General features: G+C 43.9%; 1 protein-coding gene across 2 annotated transcripts; it reads right to left on the bottom strand.

The window, feature by feature from the left end:
* Positions 1–2,215: 2,215 nt before the first annotated feature.
* Positions 2,216–11,581, bottom strand: lingo4b (leucine rich repeat and Ig domain containing 4b). Of its 2 annotated transcripts, none has more exons than XM_052066481.1 (3): positions 11,422–11,581; positions 5,058–5,166; positions 2,216–4,973 (listed from the first exon to the last, which is right to left on the bottom strand). In XM_052066481.1, the coding sequence occupies exon 3, from the start codon at positions 4,959–4,961 to the stop codon at positions 3,150–3,152; it is 1,812 nt and encodes a 603-aa protein (XP_051922441.1). In that variant the 5' UTR covers positions 4,962–4,973; positions 5,058–5,166; positions 11,422–11,581; the 3' UTR covers positions 2,216–3,149. The 2 variants fall into 2 exon arrangements, with proteins under 2 accessions (XP_051922441.1, XP_051922442.1); XM_052066482.1 differs by lacking the exon at positions 11,422–11,581 and adding an exon at positions 8,913–9,012.
* Between the last annotated feature and the right edge of the window lie 3,525 nt (positions 11,582–15,106).

The following is a 15,106-nucleotide window of genomic DNA, read 5'->3' as shown; positions in this document are numbered from 1 at the left end:
AAATCATATTTCCCCATTGAAAGGAATGGGAATTCCATAAAGCCTTTTCAGCCTTCCCACCAAAAACTGGTTTTGTGATGCGTTTTTAACATGGAAAAATTGAAGACATGGAAAAAATAAGAATTAACTGGAATGTGAAGAGTTTAAACAATTTTTGCCACATTTTTTTGCTTCGGTTCAATGGACTTTGGGCACCTTGGCCACTTGGGGGCAGTACAGGACATATATGCAAATATTGCACAGGGAATGACATAAAAGTAAATTTGGGATAGGATAAAGATTACATGCCCGTGCATATTGTTGTCTTACCTTTCTACATGTGTTGCTCCACCATTTGTGTTCAAATATCCATTGAATGGGAAATGGGCTGTCACATATACAGTACAGCACTTATCTTTGTTTTATGTTTAGTTTGACAGTCAAATTAATCGGGCGTGGTAATAAACAGCTTGAGGTCTCTTTTGATGACTTTAACATCTGGCATAATGTTGTTTGTTGGGAAATGAGTTCCTACCTTACAGGGCTTGTATCTCACATTTTTTGCAAGTCAAAGCAAAAAAATATATATATATCATCTTGTGTCTCAAAAAGCTTTTAAGTTGGGTCACTTGCATCCCAAGGCACCATTGTATGATGTATTTTTTTAGCTAGTTACAACAGTTCTCGGGTGTTTTAAAAGCTATTTGTGGCGTAACAGAAAGAGCTAAAAAAATACGCCGATAGTTCAGAATAGAGGAGTATTTCAACAAATAAGTTCCACAGGGAAATTAAAAAGAAAAAACTGATGAATTTGCGAATAGTGAACCTCAAATATGCTAATGTTGTTAACACTGTAGGCTCACGCAAGTGTGTGCTAACACTTATTTTCACACTTTACCAGAGGGCAGGCACTCCAGACACATAAATATTTGTGTATAGGACATTCAAAATGATAGCAGATATCCCTTTGGAAGTACAATTTGTGATAAACATCCACAAATGCATTTGCATTTGTGTGTACAGGTGCGCACGTAATCCTCGCTTTTGTGTTGCCTTCCAACCGGGCCACTTTGGGTCCCCCATTCTAAGTCCTCAGAGTGCAGATTAAGTGCTTTGGTTATGTAAGCATGTGTGCTTCCCTTTGTCACTAACAATACAAAGATCTCTCCGTTGGAAGATTTGCTTTTAAGATGATTAGATCAGATTTTTCTTTCTTTTTCTTTTTTTTTTCATCTGCTGTTGGGTAACAAGAAGGCAAGGCAGAAAATACGTGGAAGATTGAAACTTAGGTTTAATCGCTATAAAGAGGATTTATTAGGAAGAAGTTTTTAAACTTTTTAAAATGTTTTTTACACAAAGGTCTCTAGAAAACTGACGGGTGTGAAAACAAACTAGTACAGTGATGCCCCGAGATCCAAGTTTAAGTACTTTGTACACCAAATCATCTTTCTGCACTGAAATTAATAGAAATTCTTTTAATCTGCTCCAGGCCTCCCCATCACCAAAAAAAGCATATATGGGTTTTTTTTGGGGGGGGGGGGGGGGTTAAACGGGAACGTGTTCATAAACCGGTTGGCAAAAAAAGAAAAACACTGCACCTGTGCATTGTGAAAAGCATTTAATAGTTGTCACACATAATAATTGTCAGACGAATGACAAAATGATAGCCTAATAGCATAATTGCCCAAGTCAATTTTTTTTCATTTTTTACTTTTACCAAAAACAGAAAAATATCACTATTCATCTTTGCCTTTGTAGATTAGAATAACCCGGATAACTGAGAAACTACACTACTGACAAATAACATTTTATAGCAAGCACATTGATTTTTTTATTGGTTTTTTGAATTGCTATCATGCTAGCAAGAAAGTAAATGACTTGCACAATTACGCTAATAGGCTCACGAGAAGTAACCCAGCATGCACACACTAAAGACCTCGTTATTGACATAACGGTGATGCTCGGGAGCGTTTTCTCATTCAAAAAGAAGTAAATGAGGCACATATTGTCAAGCGTGTTTGGTACAAAATAAAATGTAAAAATAACAAGTAGGAAGTGGTTTCTTGGTTATCAAAAACAAAATAGGTGTCATCATAAAGTAAGAAAAGATCCTGACAAACCTGCTTAAGCTTCCAATGGTAAAGGGCACGTTCCTATATACATGAAGCATCAGAACTGACACGCAATAGCTACGATAATCAACTCCACCGACTGTATTTATTGCTTTTTTTTCCCCGACTGGTGTTCACAGTGAGCACGTCTACTCGTGTTGGCAATGAAAATGTTACAAAATGGCCGCTGGAAGAAGCACTTGAAAAGTTTCGTAGAGTAATATTTGCATCTGAACATTTTTTGATGTTAGTGAGAGCAGCAAAGTTGCGCACGGCGAGCACGGTGAGGATGATTGTTGGTTAAGATGAAAACATGGCTCGAAAGCAGCGGTTCTCAAACTGGGGTCCTTGAAATATTAGCTGGGAGTCTGCAAAAGAGGTTGTGATGCATTATTTGATGCCATTATTTTAAGTGACATACTTGCATCTCAAGGAGTACGAAAGAAGCTAAAACTGAACTCATGCCGCGACTGCAGCTAATGATGTCACTTACAAGGCCACGCCCCCTACTGTGTGTGTGTGTGTGTGTGTGTGTGTAACTAATTACACATGAAACCAGTTTATGTCTTTATAGTCACTTTTGTTTTGTGTGGTTTTATGTAAATGTTTTACAAAACAGCACTATTTTCTTTCTATTTAAAATGTGTAACCAAAATCTTTTGGCAGTTTGTGGGGACCTGGAATGGGTAAATAGCATTTAATTTTCTTTCAGTGGGCAAAAGTGATTTGTAATACGAGTAAATTGATTTACGAGGTAGGTCACGGAACCAATTAGGCAATGGAAGCCAAATGATTGACTTTTTTTCCTGAAAAATCTTTCATTTTAGAACCAAATTTTGGAATTTCTTATGGTAGCTTTTGGAATTCTTTCTCAAATGGTTCATTTTTTGATCTCTATTGCAGTGGGGTTCACGCTCACCCCATGAGGGGAGTCCTTGTGAGTGTTCCCAAGACCCAAAAAGTTTGAGAACCCCTGCCCTCAAGTTATAACAAGCCCAAGAAAGTTTCTCTCTGAAAGACATTTGAGTCGTCCTCACAACGGTGAACACTAAATTGGCTTTAAATAAGTTTCATGGTGAACCTGCCGCCGTCCCCACCGTGCCCTCCGCCGCCCATGGAAGAGCGAGGAACGAAGTCGATGGTGGCCGTGTGCTTGATCTGGCCTTTGCTCTGGCTCCAGAAGAACATGAAGATGAAGCAGATGGCCACGGAGCTGAGGAAGGACAGGAAGCCCATGGTGGTAGCGATGATCAGGGTCTTGGCGTCAAAGGGGTATGGCTTTGCCAGTTGGGCCGAGGAGTTTGTGGCTTGTGGAATCGGGGGCTCTAACCAGTCTTCCTCTGTGAAGGAGGGGATGGTCCGGTTGCGTGGGCCCCCCTTAACATAGAGGCCGACTGTAATGCTGTCGTTGCCGGCGGCGTTGCCCGCGAGGCACTGATATGTGCCACTGTCATGGACCTGGGCAAACCGCACCTCCAGGGTACCGTTGGGTAAAACTCTGATTCTTCCCACTGGAGTAACTATGTTCCTGTGAGATGCGATCCAGATGACGGACGGAGCAGGATCCCCGTCTGCCTTGCACGAGAAGAGAACAGTGGTGCCATCTTCAACCCTGGCCTCTTGCGGCCGACGGTCCAGGATTCGAGCGGGTCGACAGGTGAACACCCTTGACAGCTCCTTTTCGGAAAAGTCCCTGAATTCTCGCTGCCTTACGGTGTCAGGGGACAAACACGTGGGTTGACGTCCGTCAAAGTTCAAACGTAATCGCCGACGGACCACCCAGAGCAGACGGCAGTCGCAGGACAGGGGATTCCCGTCCAACCTCAGCACCTGAAGGTTCCCCACTGAGTGCAAGGTGCTCTCCTCCAAAGTCGTAAGCTGGTTTGATGTCAAGTTGAGCATGCGGAGCGAGGCAAGGCCCTTGAAGGCCCCCGGCTCTATTCGCAACAGGTTCCCACCGGCTAGGTGCAGCTCTTGGAGTCTTAGGAGGTTCCGCAAGAGATTACCTTGAATTACAGTGATGGGGTTGTAGGACAGGTCCAGGAAGCGCAGGTAGGCCAGGTGATGCAGAGCGGAATATGGCACTGCACTGAGGTTGCAGCTGCTGATGACCAGAGCGGTCAAGTTGAGCCCGATCAAGCTGTTACCGGCCACCGTGTCCAATGAGGGCCAGTTGGCAAGAATGAGGGTGCGCAGCCGGTGCAGGCGGCGGAAAGCATTGTTGGGCAGCGTAGAAATGGTGAGACGCAGCATGCGAAGGTACGTGAGGCTTTGCAGCTGAGACAACGCCTCGGTGGGAATTGACGTCAAATTACTGCGATTGATGTTGAGTTCCTGCAAACTGTGCAAACCAAAGAAAGCTCGCTGTGAAATGAAGACCAAGTCATTCTCTTCAGCGTCCAACGTCTGCAGATTCACCGTTTCCCTGAAGGTGTAGTCCAGGAAGACCAGAATCTCATTCTGGCTCAGATCTAGAAAGCGTAGACCGGACAGGCCAGAGAAAACACCGACAGGGAGTATCTTGAGACGATTGTTCTTAATCCGAAGCGTCCTGAGGTTCTGTAGTCCCTGGAAAGCTTCTACCTCAATCATCGAGATCATATTGTCACTGAGATCCAGATCTTGAAGTTCATGGAGGCCAGAGAACTGGCGGCGTCCCACAGTCCGAATCTTGTTGTAGGATAAATCCACATGTTTCGTATCGCCGGGAAAGCCCTCCGGGATGGAGTTTAAATGTTTGCCAGAGCAGATGACTTCCTTTGTCTCGAGCCGACAGGAACAGCGAGGAGGGCAACTACCTGCGGAGGCACCCAATCCCACCTGGAGCAGGATGCCCCATGCCACCCATCGACCCACAGACTCCACAAACATCTTACCCCCTTTCTGAAAAAAAGACACAAAGATCGGACGTCAGTTGGATGCCAACGCCGAAGTACAATTTTGACGACTTCTTACTAACAAAAGTACCTTGTCAGTGCCTGAGTGCGGGGGATCATCACCAGCACCGGGCAAGTTGGTGTCAATCTTGGGTCTGGTGGGCTTCTGTTATGGTCATTAGCATCCTCTTAAGCATCGCCTGGAGTAAACAAAGAGAGATAAGTGTGTCTACAGTAAATGCATGAAACGCTGGAGGCGGTATCGCAACGGCACACTGAAATGGCTACTTTCATATCTGCTCACAAATTTTCATGAATAGTTTTACGTTAAACAAACACAAGTTGAACCAGACCACTCCCCGAATGTTTTGAGATTTATATTTTAACAGCACTGCGCTGGTTTTAATTTTGAAACACATGTAACCACCAAAAACAAAAGGTTATAATGCCAAGAAGACTGCTAGCCAATGCTAAGTGGCTAACATTGATGACCGACTTAGTTGCTTGGATGCGATCGTGTTTAACACACTGTAGTCAAGCTGTGGCTTAGAAATAACGGCTCATCTCTGTGAACATTTTCAGGCACCCCGCTGATTAAATGTCACAAACCAAAAGGAGTGAAACAAACACAAACAAGCAAACAGTAGGAAGGAGGCGCCTTTCATTTCGTAGCAGCTAGTGCATAGCTTTGAAAAGCTGTTTCAGGTCCATTTACTGTACTGGTACATTATTCTTCTTCAATAGTAATACAATTAAGCACCCCCCCCTTCCCACACAGACACACAAGTGAGGATAAAGAGCATGCTGGATATGAAGGATATTGAGAAAAACCAAAACGGACATGTGAGTAAAGGCTACATAGCAAGTCTGCTGCGTACTTCGTTCTCCCAGCTTGAGTGAAAATGTATGTAGGTCGAGTGTGAAGCAGATGTTACGCAAATGAGAGAATTCTGCCCACCAGGCCAAGCCAACAACCAAGTCACCATGAGACTGATGATCAAAGACCATATCTCACTTTTTTTTTTTTTAAAGACACTTTATCCCGCCAAAAAGAGGCTTTAACACCCTCGGAGGCGTCCATGTGAGACGGAGCCCACTCTCCCGCCAAAAGCCGCAAATTTTGCCTACAACCGTGCACATGAGGCCTCATTGGGGCGCCTGGAGGCGGGCATCTGGAGAGTGCCAGTGCGTATGTGTGCCAGTTATTTGCATTTGGAAAGAGTTGAATCAAGTTTTAGATGGATGACTTTTTTTTCCAGTTTCTTAAAAAAAATGTTTTTGGTTTTTTTTATATCCTTGATAGCCATCAAAAGGCCGGTGCACTGGAGGATGTAGTTGCATATGTGCAAGTCTTCAAGTTTCGAGCAAGTCCCCAAGTTGCTGTGGCAAAAAGGAAGCAAGTCAAGGACCCACAAAATTTCAAGTAAGTCGTGTGAAGTCATGACGCCAACATCTCAAATACTCTTTCCCCATTGAAATGAATGAAAATGGCATTAATTCAACCCAACACTCAAAGAAAAACTATTTTTTTTAAACTTGAAAAATATTTTTAATAAGGATAAATAGCCCTACATAATATATTACTAAAAAAAGCACTAACAGTAATCACGTAATTAAACGAAATGTAAAGAATTAAACCATTTTGGCTGCATTTTTGCTTCAATTCAATAGAGATTGTGCTGCACCTCCTCTTGGCCACCCAGGGGGCAGTATAATCAGAGATACAGACGCACATGGAGAAATATAAAAGCGTTATTTGTTAACTAGCATTAAGCTAAACTGACTTTACTAAGACAAAGCCAGGTGGTGGTTTTAAGTACACAGTGTGTAATTCTAATTGTTTCATCTTTAGTAAATTTCAACTGGGGGGAGCAATTGACAGCTTGAAACATCTTTTTGGATGAATCCTTTCCCAGCTGTGAAAGTGTCGCTTGTTGTGAAGCTTTTTTTTGTATGTCGAGGCACCACTGTTCAGTTCTTGGGTTAAACACCAAATGGAAGTTAAGAAATGTAATACCACATGGCGAATGAACGAACGCTCTGTGTGTGTGTGTCAAACTGCTCTGCATCATGCTTACTGTCTTTAAAAAAAAAAAAAGTGATATAACGTTTCGCTTGACCGCTGTTCACCAATGCGGATTCAGGGACTAATTGACGATGTTCGCAAAACAGCGCAATATGTTGTCTTGAAGTTCAAACTCCGCTTGTGGAAGACATCATTAACCGAGGACAGATCAGCTTCAACTCTAACTCGGTGTCGGTTTCATAGTGTAGAGTTCAAGACGTGCCACAATAAACACACACATGCTTGTTATAAGTGGCACTCATGTCTGTCATCACACCGAGTGAAATCATGCGTAAGACGAGAATGTCATTGTTAAATCAATTTAAATACATTGGCATTGGCAATGTTCTATTGTTAGAGGAAGTTTGAATCCATAACGTCACAGGACAGGTTCGATTGTTAAATCAACTTGAATGACATTACGTAATGTCAACAGACCGTTCTGATATGACATCAACTTTATTTACATGCCATTTGACGTGTTCCATTGTTGAACTCTAAATACACATCACGTCATTCGGCAGGCCCTGTTGTCGCAGACACTTCAATCATCAGACTATCGTTTGATAAACTTGAAATAGAACACATCACATGACTCGACCTACTATTGCTAATTCAACACGAGACATGTTCTACTGCTGAATAAACTCCAAATGTCTGTGATAATGTCATGAGACGTGTTCTATTATTACCTGAACCGTAAATAAGAGCCAGTCTGAAAATTGAAGCTTTGTTGTCCACGGAATGGCATGCGCCGAAAGTGCTGTCAACCGTCAATCAAACACCGCGCCTCTTTCTTTTGACTTCACGTTCCGACATGTTTGACCCGCGAAAATATACCTGCTTACAGTCTACGCTGGTTAAAATATACCGTCCATCCCGCTGTGTCGTTGCAGGCTTTTTATGCTACGACGAGAGACGCTAGCCAACGGCTAGCTAGCGAGCTAACAGGCTTGAGCTACTAACGCAAATGAAGACAATCGAGTATTTGTAGTGACTGTGATGAGTGGGTGCGGCTGGGTGGACTCATGGCCGACACCGTTGAAGCCACACCCCAAAAACATCAGGAACATTGGAATGGTGAAAAACACTTCAATGCTATCTCTCTGCTAGTGAATATTGCATACGCTAGTTCTCAGTCTTTGCACCGATATACTTATAATGCATCAAGTATTCCAAAACAACTATCATGGATTTAGAAACACCCCCTATAGCGCAAACTTGGGAGTTCTGTCCTTTGTTTCCAGCCCTGTGACGGACATTCCGGGATTCCCGTGGATCTGGAGTTGTGATCCACTGTGATCCGGGCTAGTGAGAGATCCAGGCTGGCAGGTGTCGGGAATTTGAAATGCAGCCAATCGGAGATTCCCACGCGAAAGAATGGAATGGACTTTTTTTCCCCGCCCTCGCGTTGATATTGTATTCCTGTCTTCATGACATGAATCTGACATGAATTAGCATTTTTTTAATGATCTATGCATCTACATTAGGTTTAAAGTACAAAATACAGTCATTACATTTTATTCAAAATCATTCCTGTGTTCGGCACTCTTTTGAAAAGAACTCCTAAAATGTTTAGAATTGTTCTTTTGGGTTTATAAATCCAAAATCATTCATTTCATCATGTTTAACCCTTTCGGGGACAGTGGTTACTACAGTGGACAGCTTATCAGGTTACAGTAAAAATTATTCCAACATGTGCGTTAAGTTCTAAATATTTCATGAACACATTTCAAATGTCAGTTTTCCACACTGACGCAAAGTTTAGAAAATGTGTCCACTCAGATCAGGTTTTAATGACTAAAAAAAAAATCACCATTTTGCGAGGCCAAGCCACACACACCAACATCCATGTTCTGGTGGACGTGGCCAAATACGCACCCCCCTCGTTTGGTCTTGATGCCCTTTCACGTCTGAGTCGGATCAGCACGATCGATCGCCCGCCAAACCCCGAGCGACCATTCTCTGGCAATTCGTCAAATCCCGTTCTCCGTTTCGTGACTTCCTCTGCTGTTGTCGCTGACCAAAGGTCCCACGTAGCCTCTTTGGCAACAGGTGCACCGACAACACAGCCGTCCGTCCTCCGGTCCCCAGTACATCCCAGCCCAACGTAGCCCGGTTCTGTTCTGCGACACTTGTCGCCGCCGCGATATATTTAGCTCACGGGGAGAACGACGAGAGCCTCAAATCCTCCAATTAAAGTGGCTCGAACACTCCGCGTGCGGTTGTCTTGTGTTTACGTGCCTCTTTTTATGAGCTTGTGGCACCTGCCGCAGTGTGGAGGGCCCGGTGCGTGCAAGCGGCAAATATTACAAAATAAATAAATAAACCACATTTGCCTGCGGAACGCTAGCATGGCACTGCAGAAGTGAGCAGCTGCTTTATGAGCGCCACAAAAAGGCCATTCCCTGAGGACTGGCTTTTACCAGCCTGCTGCTTGATGTTACAAAACATCCCCCCCCCCCCATACAATCTTAAAAGAGTTTGCGCATCACACCAAGTACTTGACACGATGACGTGGGGTGGGAGTGGGGGGGTTACATTTGTTACATTTGTTCTTCTGGATGTAAACGAATCAAATGACCAAGAAAAAAAAAATCATCAAACAGTTGTGTGTAAGTGACGCGAACGCACTCAAAGTCGCTTCCAGAATGGATCTGTTCGCCACAAAGACACGCTTCCAAATTGCGCAAAGTGCTGCGTCGGCAATATTAATAATAGCAGCCTTTAATGAGGACAGGGAATTGGTCTCAACGCAGCACCACCTGATAAATCAGGTCGACGTCGCAAACTGACACTGCCCGTGTGTGCGTGTGTGTGTGTGTGATGGGGCGGGGCTAAAGCAGATTGACAGGAGACAGTTACAGTTCAGAGGTTGGAGTTCAAAAAGTGATGGCGCTCATTCTGCGTGACACAAGTTGAATGCGTCCGGTATGAAGTAAAGACAAGTACGGAATCCAAAAACAAAGCGGAAAAAAGCTGACATTGGATTGACATTGAAAGTCTTTTCGATATGCTCACAGAGCTGTCAGTCGCAGCGGAAGCGTCTTGCGCGTCACCGCGGCAACGCGTGAAGCCGACTGCTCGCTCCAATCCCTTTTAAAAAACAGATTACTGGTGCTGGCTGTTTTTTTTTTTTTTTTTTTTGTGTGTTTTTTGACAGGATCTTTTCTAATCGATTGTTTCATCGTTTCAGCATATTGCTTTTTTGGAGAGCCCTTCATAATCCTCTTAGCCCCTCGTTATTTGTCGAATCTCGGCACCTCCTCGGTGCCATGCACCGATGACATCATCGCTGAATTCAGGAAATACTTTGTCAATGCACTAAAGTCGATTTTTCAGATCCGTATTTTACTTTGGATTTTTTTTTTTTTTTTTACTCCCTACATTCTAGTCCTGGCTTGGTCAAAATAGGCGGCGTAAATTCATCCTAAAAGACTTCTAAGTGTTTTTTTGTAGCGCCATTGCAGCACTCCTGGCTGCAATTGTTCTAGAACGCAAACAGTGGAGAAGACTTGGTCATCCTCTTTATCTCCTGAGCACCAAGCACAAAGATGCCTGGGAGCCAGCCAAGTGCTCAATTTAATCAGAGCTTTTTTTTTTATGAGCAGCAAGTGTTTGCATGATTCATTTGGAACATTAAGGTGTACGGCTAATAGCTTCTGAGACGCTAGCGGCTTGTTTCGATCTGCGGCTGACAAATGGCGACGACTTTGACTCCGTTCTCGGTTCACATGCGCCACGGCGTGCTCCGAAAAGGAAGGTGACATGAGTTCGGCGGTGACGTGAAAACGTACACCAGAAGTTCTCTTTTGACTCACGCTAATGCGAGAACTTCAGTGGAACTTTAGTTTTCGGTCCGATTCGGTTTTCGACAAATTTTTCAGTGTAAAGTTTATCCGAAGTTTAGTCTAAAAATATGTGCTGTTCATTTCTCGAAAGCGACGCATGTTCATCCGAAGCATTTTTTAAAATGGTGCAGCCATTAACATATTCGGGCAGCATTGGCATAAAGACAATGTAAAAAAGATTATGATTTATTATGGTTGCTCGCCGAATGTATTTTCAAAAAAACAATAACAAAAAAACAATGCTCCATGTTGTAATTTTTAAAGTGATTGACTTCACTCATGATAAACACTCGCGATGATTTCATGTTTCACTCAACCTTGAGAAGAACTATTTGGATTAAACCCAAAATGGATCAAGTGCTGCCCCAGTTCTGACTCAATCAAGCGTAACATGACCGCGCCGTCCGTCCATCAAGCTGATTTAGTCGAAACACAAAATAACACAACGCAAAGCTGTCTGTTGCCTCATTTGCGGGGAGAACAACAGCAACAGTCAATTTTGCATCATTATTTTTTTTTTAAAAAGTGAGTCAACATACCAGTTTGGACAAGCTTCCAATTCGGCTACTTTCACCCCAACCGGTCCCTCGTCTGCGTCGTGTCACGTCCCGGTCTGTGCGATTTACTTCTCAAAAGAGTTGTTGTGATGGGACCAGCGTGAGAATTCAGTTCGACTTTGTGTGCGTGCACGCGGATGTGAGAGAGAAAGAGAGATTGAGAGAGAAAGTTGCCGCAGCTTCATCCGTCCGCCTCCTCCCCTATGGGGCGGGAAGCACGTGATGCCTTCCGATCCACCAATAGCGATGGAGGTATGCCATGTACACACGACGCAACGGCACAGTTTGGATCCAACTTTTTTGTGAGAAACATGTCCACCTGATTTCGGGTGAACTGCTGAAACTGGTGTCAGGAGAAAATTTTTTTTTTGGGGGGGGGGGGGGGGGAATTGCACGGAGAGCCCCGGACTGATACTGAAATGGCTGCTTCCAACCAAAATGCTTGACTTTCTGGTCAATTTTAGGCACAGGTCCTTGAGACATTTTTTGTCGGGTGGGCAATTATTTTTTGCATAGGGCGACATGAGAACCAGAAAATATTATGGAGGGTCGGATCAAAAGGGTGAATTATTCGACATAATATTAATTGGATTTCTCTATTTAAAAAGCAGTGTTTTGCATTTTTGGCACGTTTTTCAGACTTTAAGAGTATATTATTCCGTCGTATCGAATGGGATTTGCTTGACTTGGCGCTACTGCGGGCTTCTGTATCGTCTCCCCCTTCCTCCCTATGCTCTGCAACTTCAAGTAACTGTGCCCCCTGGCGTTGAAATGCCTGTCATTACAAGTACAAATGAAATGAATGCAGTCATTGACATTGAACCTTAATTGTGTACCAACCTTCGGCGGGCCGGATTAAAAAGACCAACGGGCCGGATTTGGCCCGCGGGCCGTAGTTTGCCCACATATTTTAACTGCCCAACAGTTCAACAGAAAACAATGAGCAAACTCTATGGCTCGGCTAAACTGAAATCAATTAATAAAAGGATACATTTCCCTGCCCGAGAGTTTGTGTAACTTGTTGCTTCGGGAATACGAGTTCTAAAACTTTGCGATACGTGTTGCTCAGTGCCTGTACATCCAGTGCCGGAGACATAATATTAATTGGATTTCTTTATTTAAAAAGCAACTCGAGTGGTGTTTTGTTATTGGACTTCTGTGCTCGTCACGGACTGTCCATAACGAACACCTTGTTCAAACATAAGGGTGTCCATATGTGCACTTGGCACCAGGACACCCTACGCCATAGTTCCATGATCGACCTTGTGGTTGTATCATCGGATTTGCGGCCGCATGTTTTGGACACTCGGGTGAAGAGATGGGCGGAGCTGTCAACTGATCACCACCTGTTTGGTGAGGAGGCTCCGGGGGTGGGGGAAGATGCCGGTCCGTCCTGGCAGACCCAAACGTATTGTGAGGGTTTGTTGGGAGCGTCTGGCGGAATCCCCTGTCAGAAGGAGTTTCAACTCCCACCTCCGACAGAGCTTTTCCCAAAAAAAAAAACCAGAGCGTGGGAAGAGTTCGGTAAGGCCATGGAAGCCGACTTCCGGACGGCTTCGAGGAAATTCTGGTCCAACATCCGAAGTCTCAGGAGGGGGAAGCAATGCACCACTAACACTGTGTACTGGAAGAAGTAGCTTGGGAGAGGGAAGTCTGGGCTTCCCTGTTAAAGCTGTTGCCCCCAGCGACCCGGCCCCGGATAGGCGGTATAAGATGGATGGATGGATGGATGGCAGTCCTTGACATCGAACCTTAATTGTGTACCAACGTTCGGTGGGCCGGATTAAAAAGACCAGTGGGCCGGATTTGGCCCGCAGGCCGTAGTTTGCCCACCTCTGGTTTAGAGGGTGCACGAAAGAGTTAAATTGTCAAATGAGCAATAAATGATGACTCCATGAGGGCTTTCATAAACCCAACAAGCAAATACTTAGTTGTGAATTGAATAGAATTTTATTATTATTATATTGCTCGTCACATGAAATATTTAATAAGCGTTTGCATGCATTCCGGGCCAGTCCAGTCCAATCGCTCTCTTGTGGTTCCCTCATTTTCGGCGGTACAAATCCAGAGGGGCTCAATTAGACTCAGCAGAATTAAAAATGAGCAACCAAGTGGTGATCTTCAACCTTTCTGTCCGGATCTTCAAACAAATGGCATTCAGCTCAACTCATAAGGGCTCAATAGGGAGCCAATTAGTCTCGAGGTGAACACATGCCGCGCACACACTTTGTGCACACATCAGCCTTGTGCTCCATGAAAGAAAATGGACAAGTCTCAACTTTAAAAAAAAAAAGCAAAAGTTGTCCGTTGGTGGAACCTCAGGACCAGTGAACGAAGATGTTTCTGCTAAGTAGACACTGATGCAAGATGGGAAAAGTATGGCCTGTTCCTTTCTTCAATCCAGCCCGCCAAGTACACTCACACGCACTCAAAGCTCCCCACCAAGCCCCGCCTCTTAAAGGCACAAGCATGTTCACAAGCACGACGGTATTTTCTATCAATTTCATCCTCAAAATGTTTTCTTTTGGTTCAATTACATTTCAATTATGCTTGAAAATTGTTTTGATTTAGTTGAAAAACAGAATCACAAGGAAATTTCAGTTATTACAAAAAAAAGAAAAGGAAAAACTCAAATTGAAAACATTTAAAAGTCTTATTGAAATTTTAAACTACCTTTACAAAATGTCAACAGAAAAGAAAATGTGGTCCATTTTGCACACACACACACACACACACACACGCACGCAAACACACTAAGATGTTCCGGGAGATGGCCACGAGCTGCGTCTTCTGATGCAGCGTATCTTTTGGGAGTGTGCTGAGACATTGGCATCATGCCGGCATTCTGAGAGACGATAGTGAATCCTGCGTGCTGTCAGTGGGGGTGGGGGGGGGGGGGGGGAGTGACTGTCGAGGTGAGGTGCTGGGGGTTGTGCACAAGGAGGTAATGTCTGCCAGGAACATCTGGCCATCCTGCTGCCATCTGCAGGCTCCGCCTCCCGTAAGAAAGATGAATTATGTGTGGGGGGATTAGCTCCTGGCTCGTCCTGCAATGTTTCATTTAAACCTTCCGCTAGGACTCTGCCTTGAAATCAGAGACCTGAATCACAATTTTATGTGATGATTTTTTATTTTATTTTTTTACTTGTAGAAAAAAATCAATGGTAATGAGGTTTTGCTTTTTTTAATTTCCCACTTCTGGTATTATTAACGTTATTTTTTTTCTTGATAGCAAACATGGTTTGAAACCGTTTGTTCCTTTGCATTAAATTCTGCAGCAAAATAATACAAGTACAGTATGTGGGTGTGGGGGGGTTGTTTGTTTGTTTTTTTACAGATGTTGTAATGCGGAAATAAGTACTTTCTCTTCCAAAATTGTACCTTTAGTCAAAGCAGGTTTGTGCCACTGACTCTGCGATGGCTTCCCACCGGGCTCCCGTTGTTGACGTATGCCAAACGATATAAAAGTTACTCTGTTTCTTCTTCACAGGAATTAAACTCACCCTTCGCTGTTTGAAAAAAAAAAAACAATTGCTCTAAATTGATGTCAATGCATGGTTTGGAAAACAATGACAACGCTGACTGTGCTTTTGTCAACTGGCTCCACACTGTTCGCAGCTATGTTGTTAGTGTAAGCAGAGCGTCCCAGCAAGCCAAGACGATCGAG

This window comes from Hippocampus zosterae, chromosome 5, assembly GCF_025434085.1.
Source record: "Hippocampus zosterae strain Florida chromosome 5, ASM2543408v3, whole genome shotgun sequence".
Lineage (NCBI taxonomy): Eukaryota > Metazoa > Chordata > Actinopteri > Syngnathiformes > Syngnathidae > Hippocampus > Hippocampus zosterae.
Note: the sequence above shows the minus strand (reverse complement) of the source record. Positions and strands in the feature narration are given on the sequence as shown.

Coding starts and splice junctions, on each gene's coding strand:
- lingo4b (XM_052066481.1), bottom strand. CDS start 4,961: ATGTTTGTGGAGTCTGTGGGTCGATGGGTGGCATGGGGCATCCTGCTC.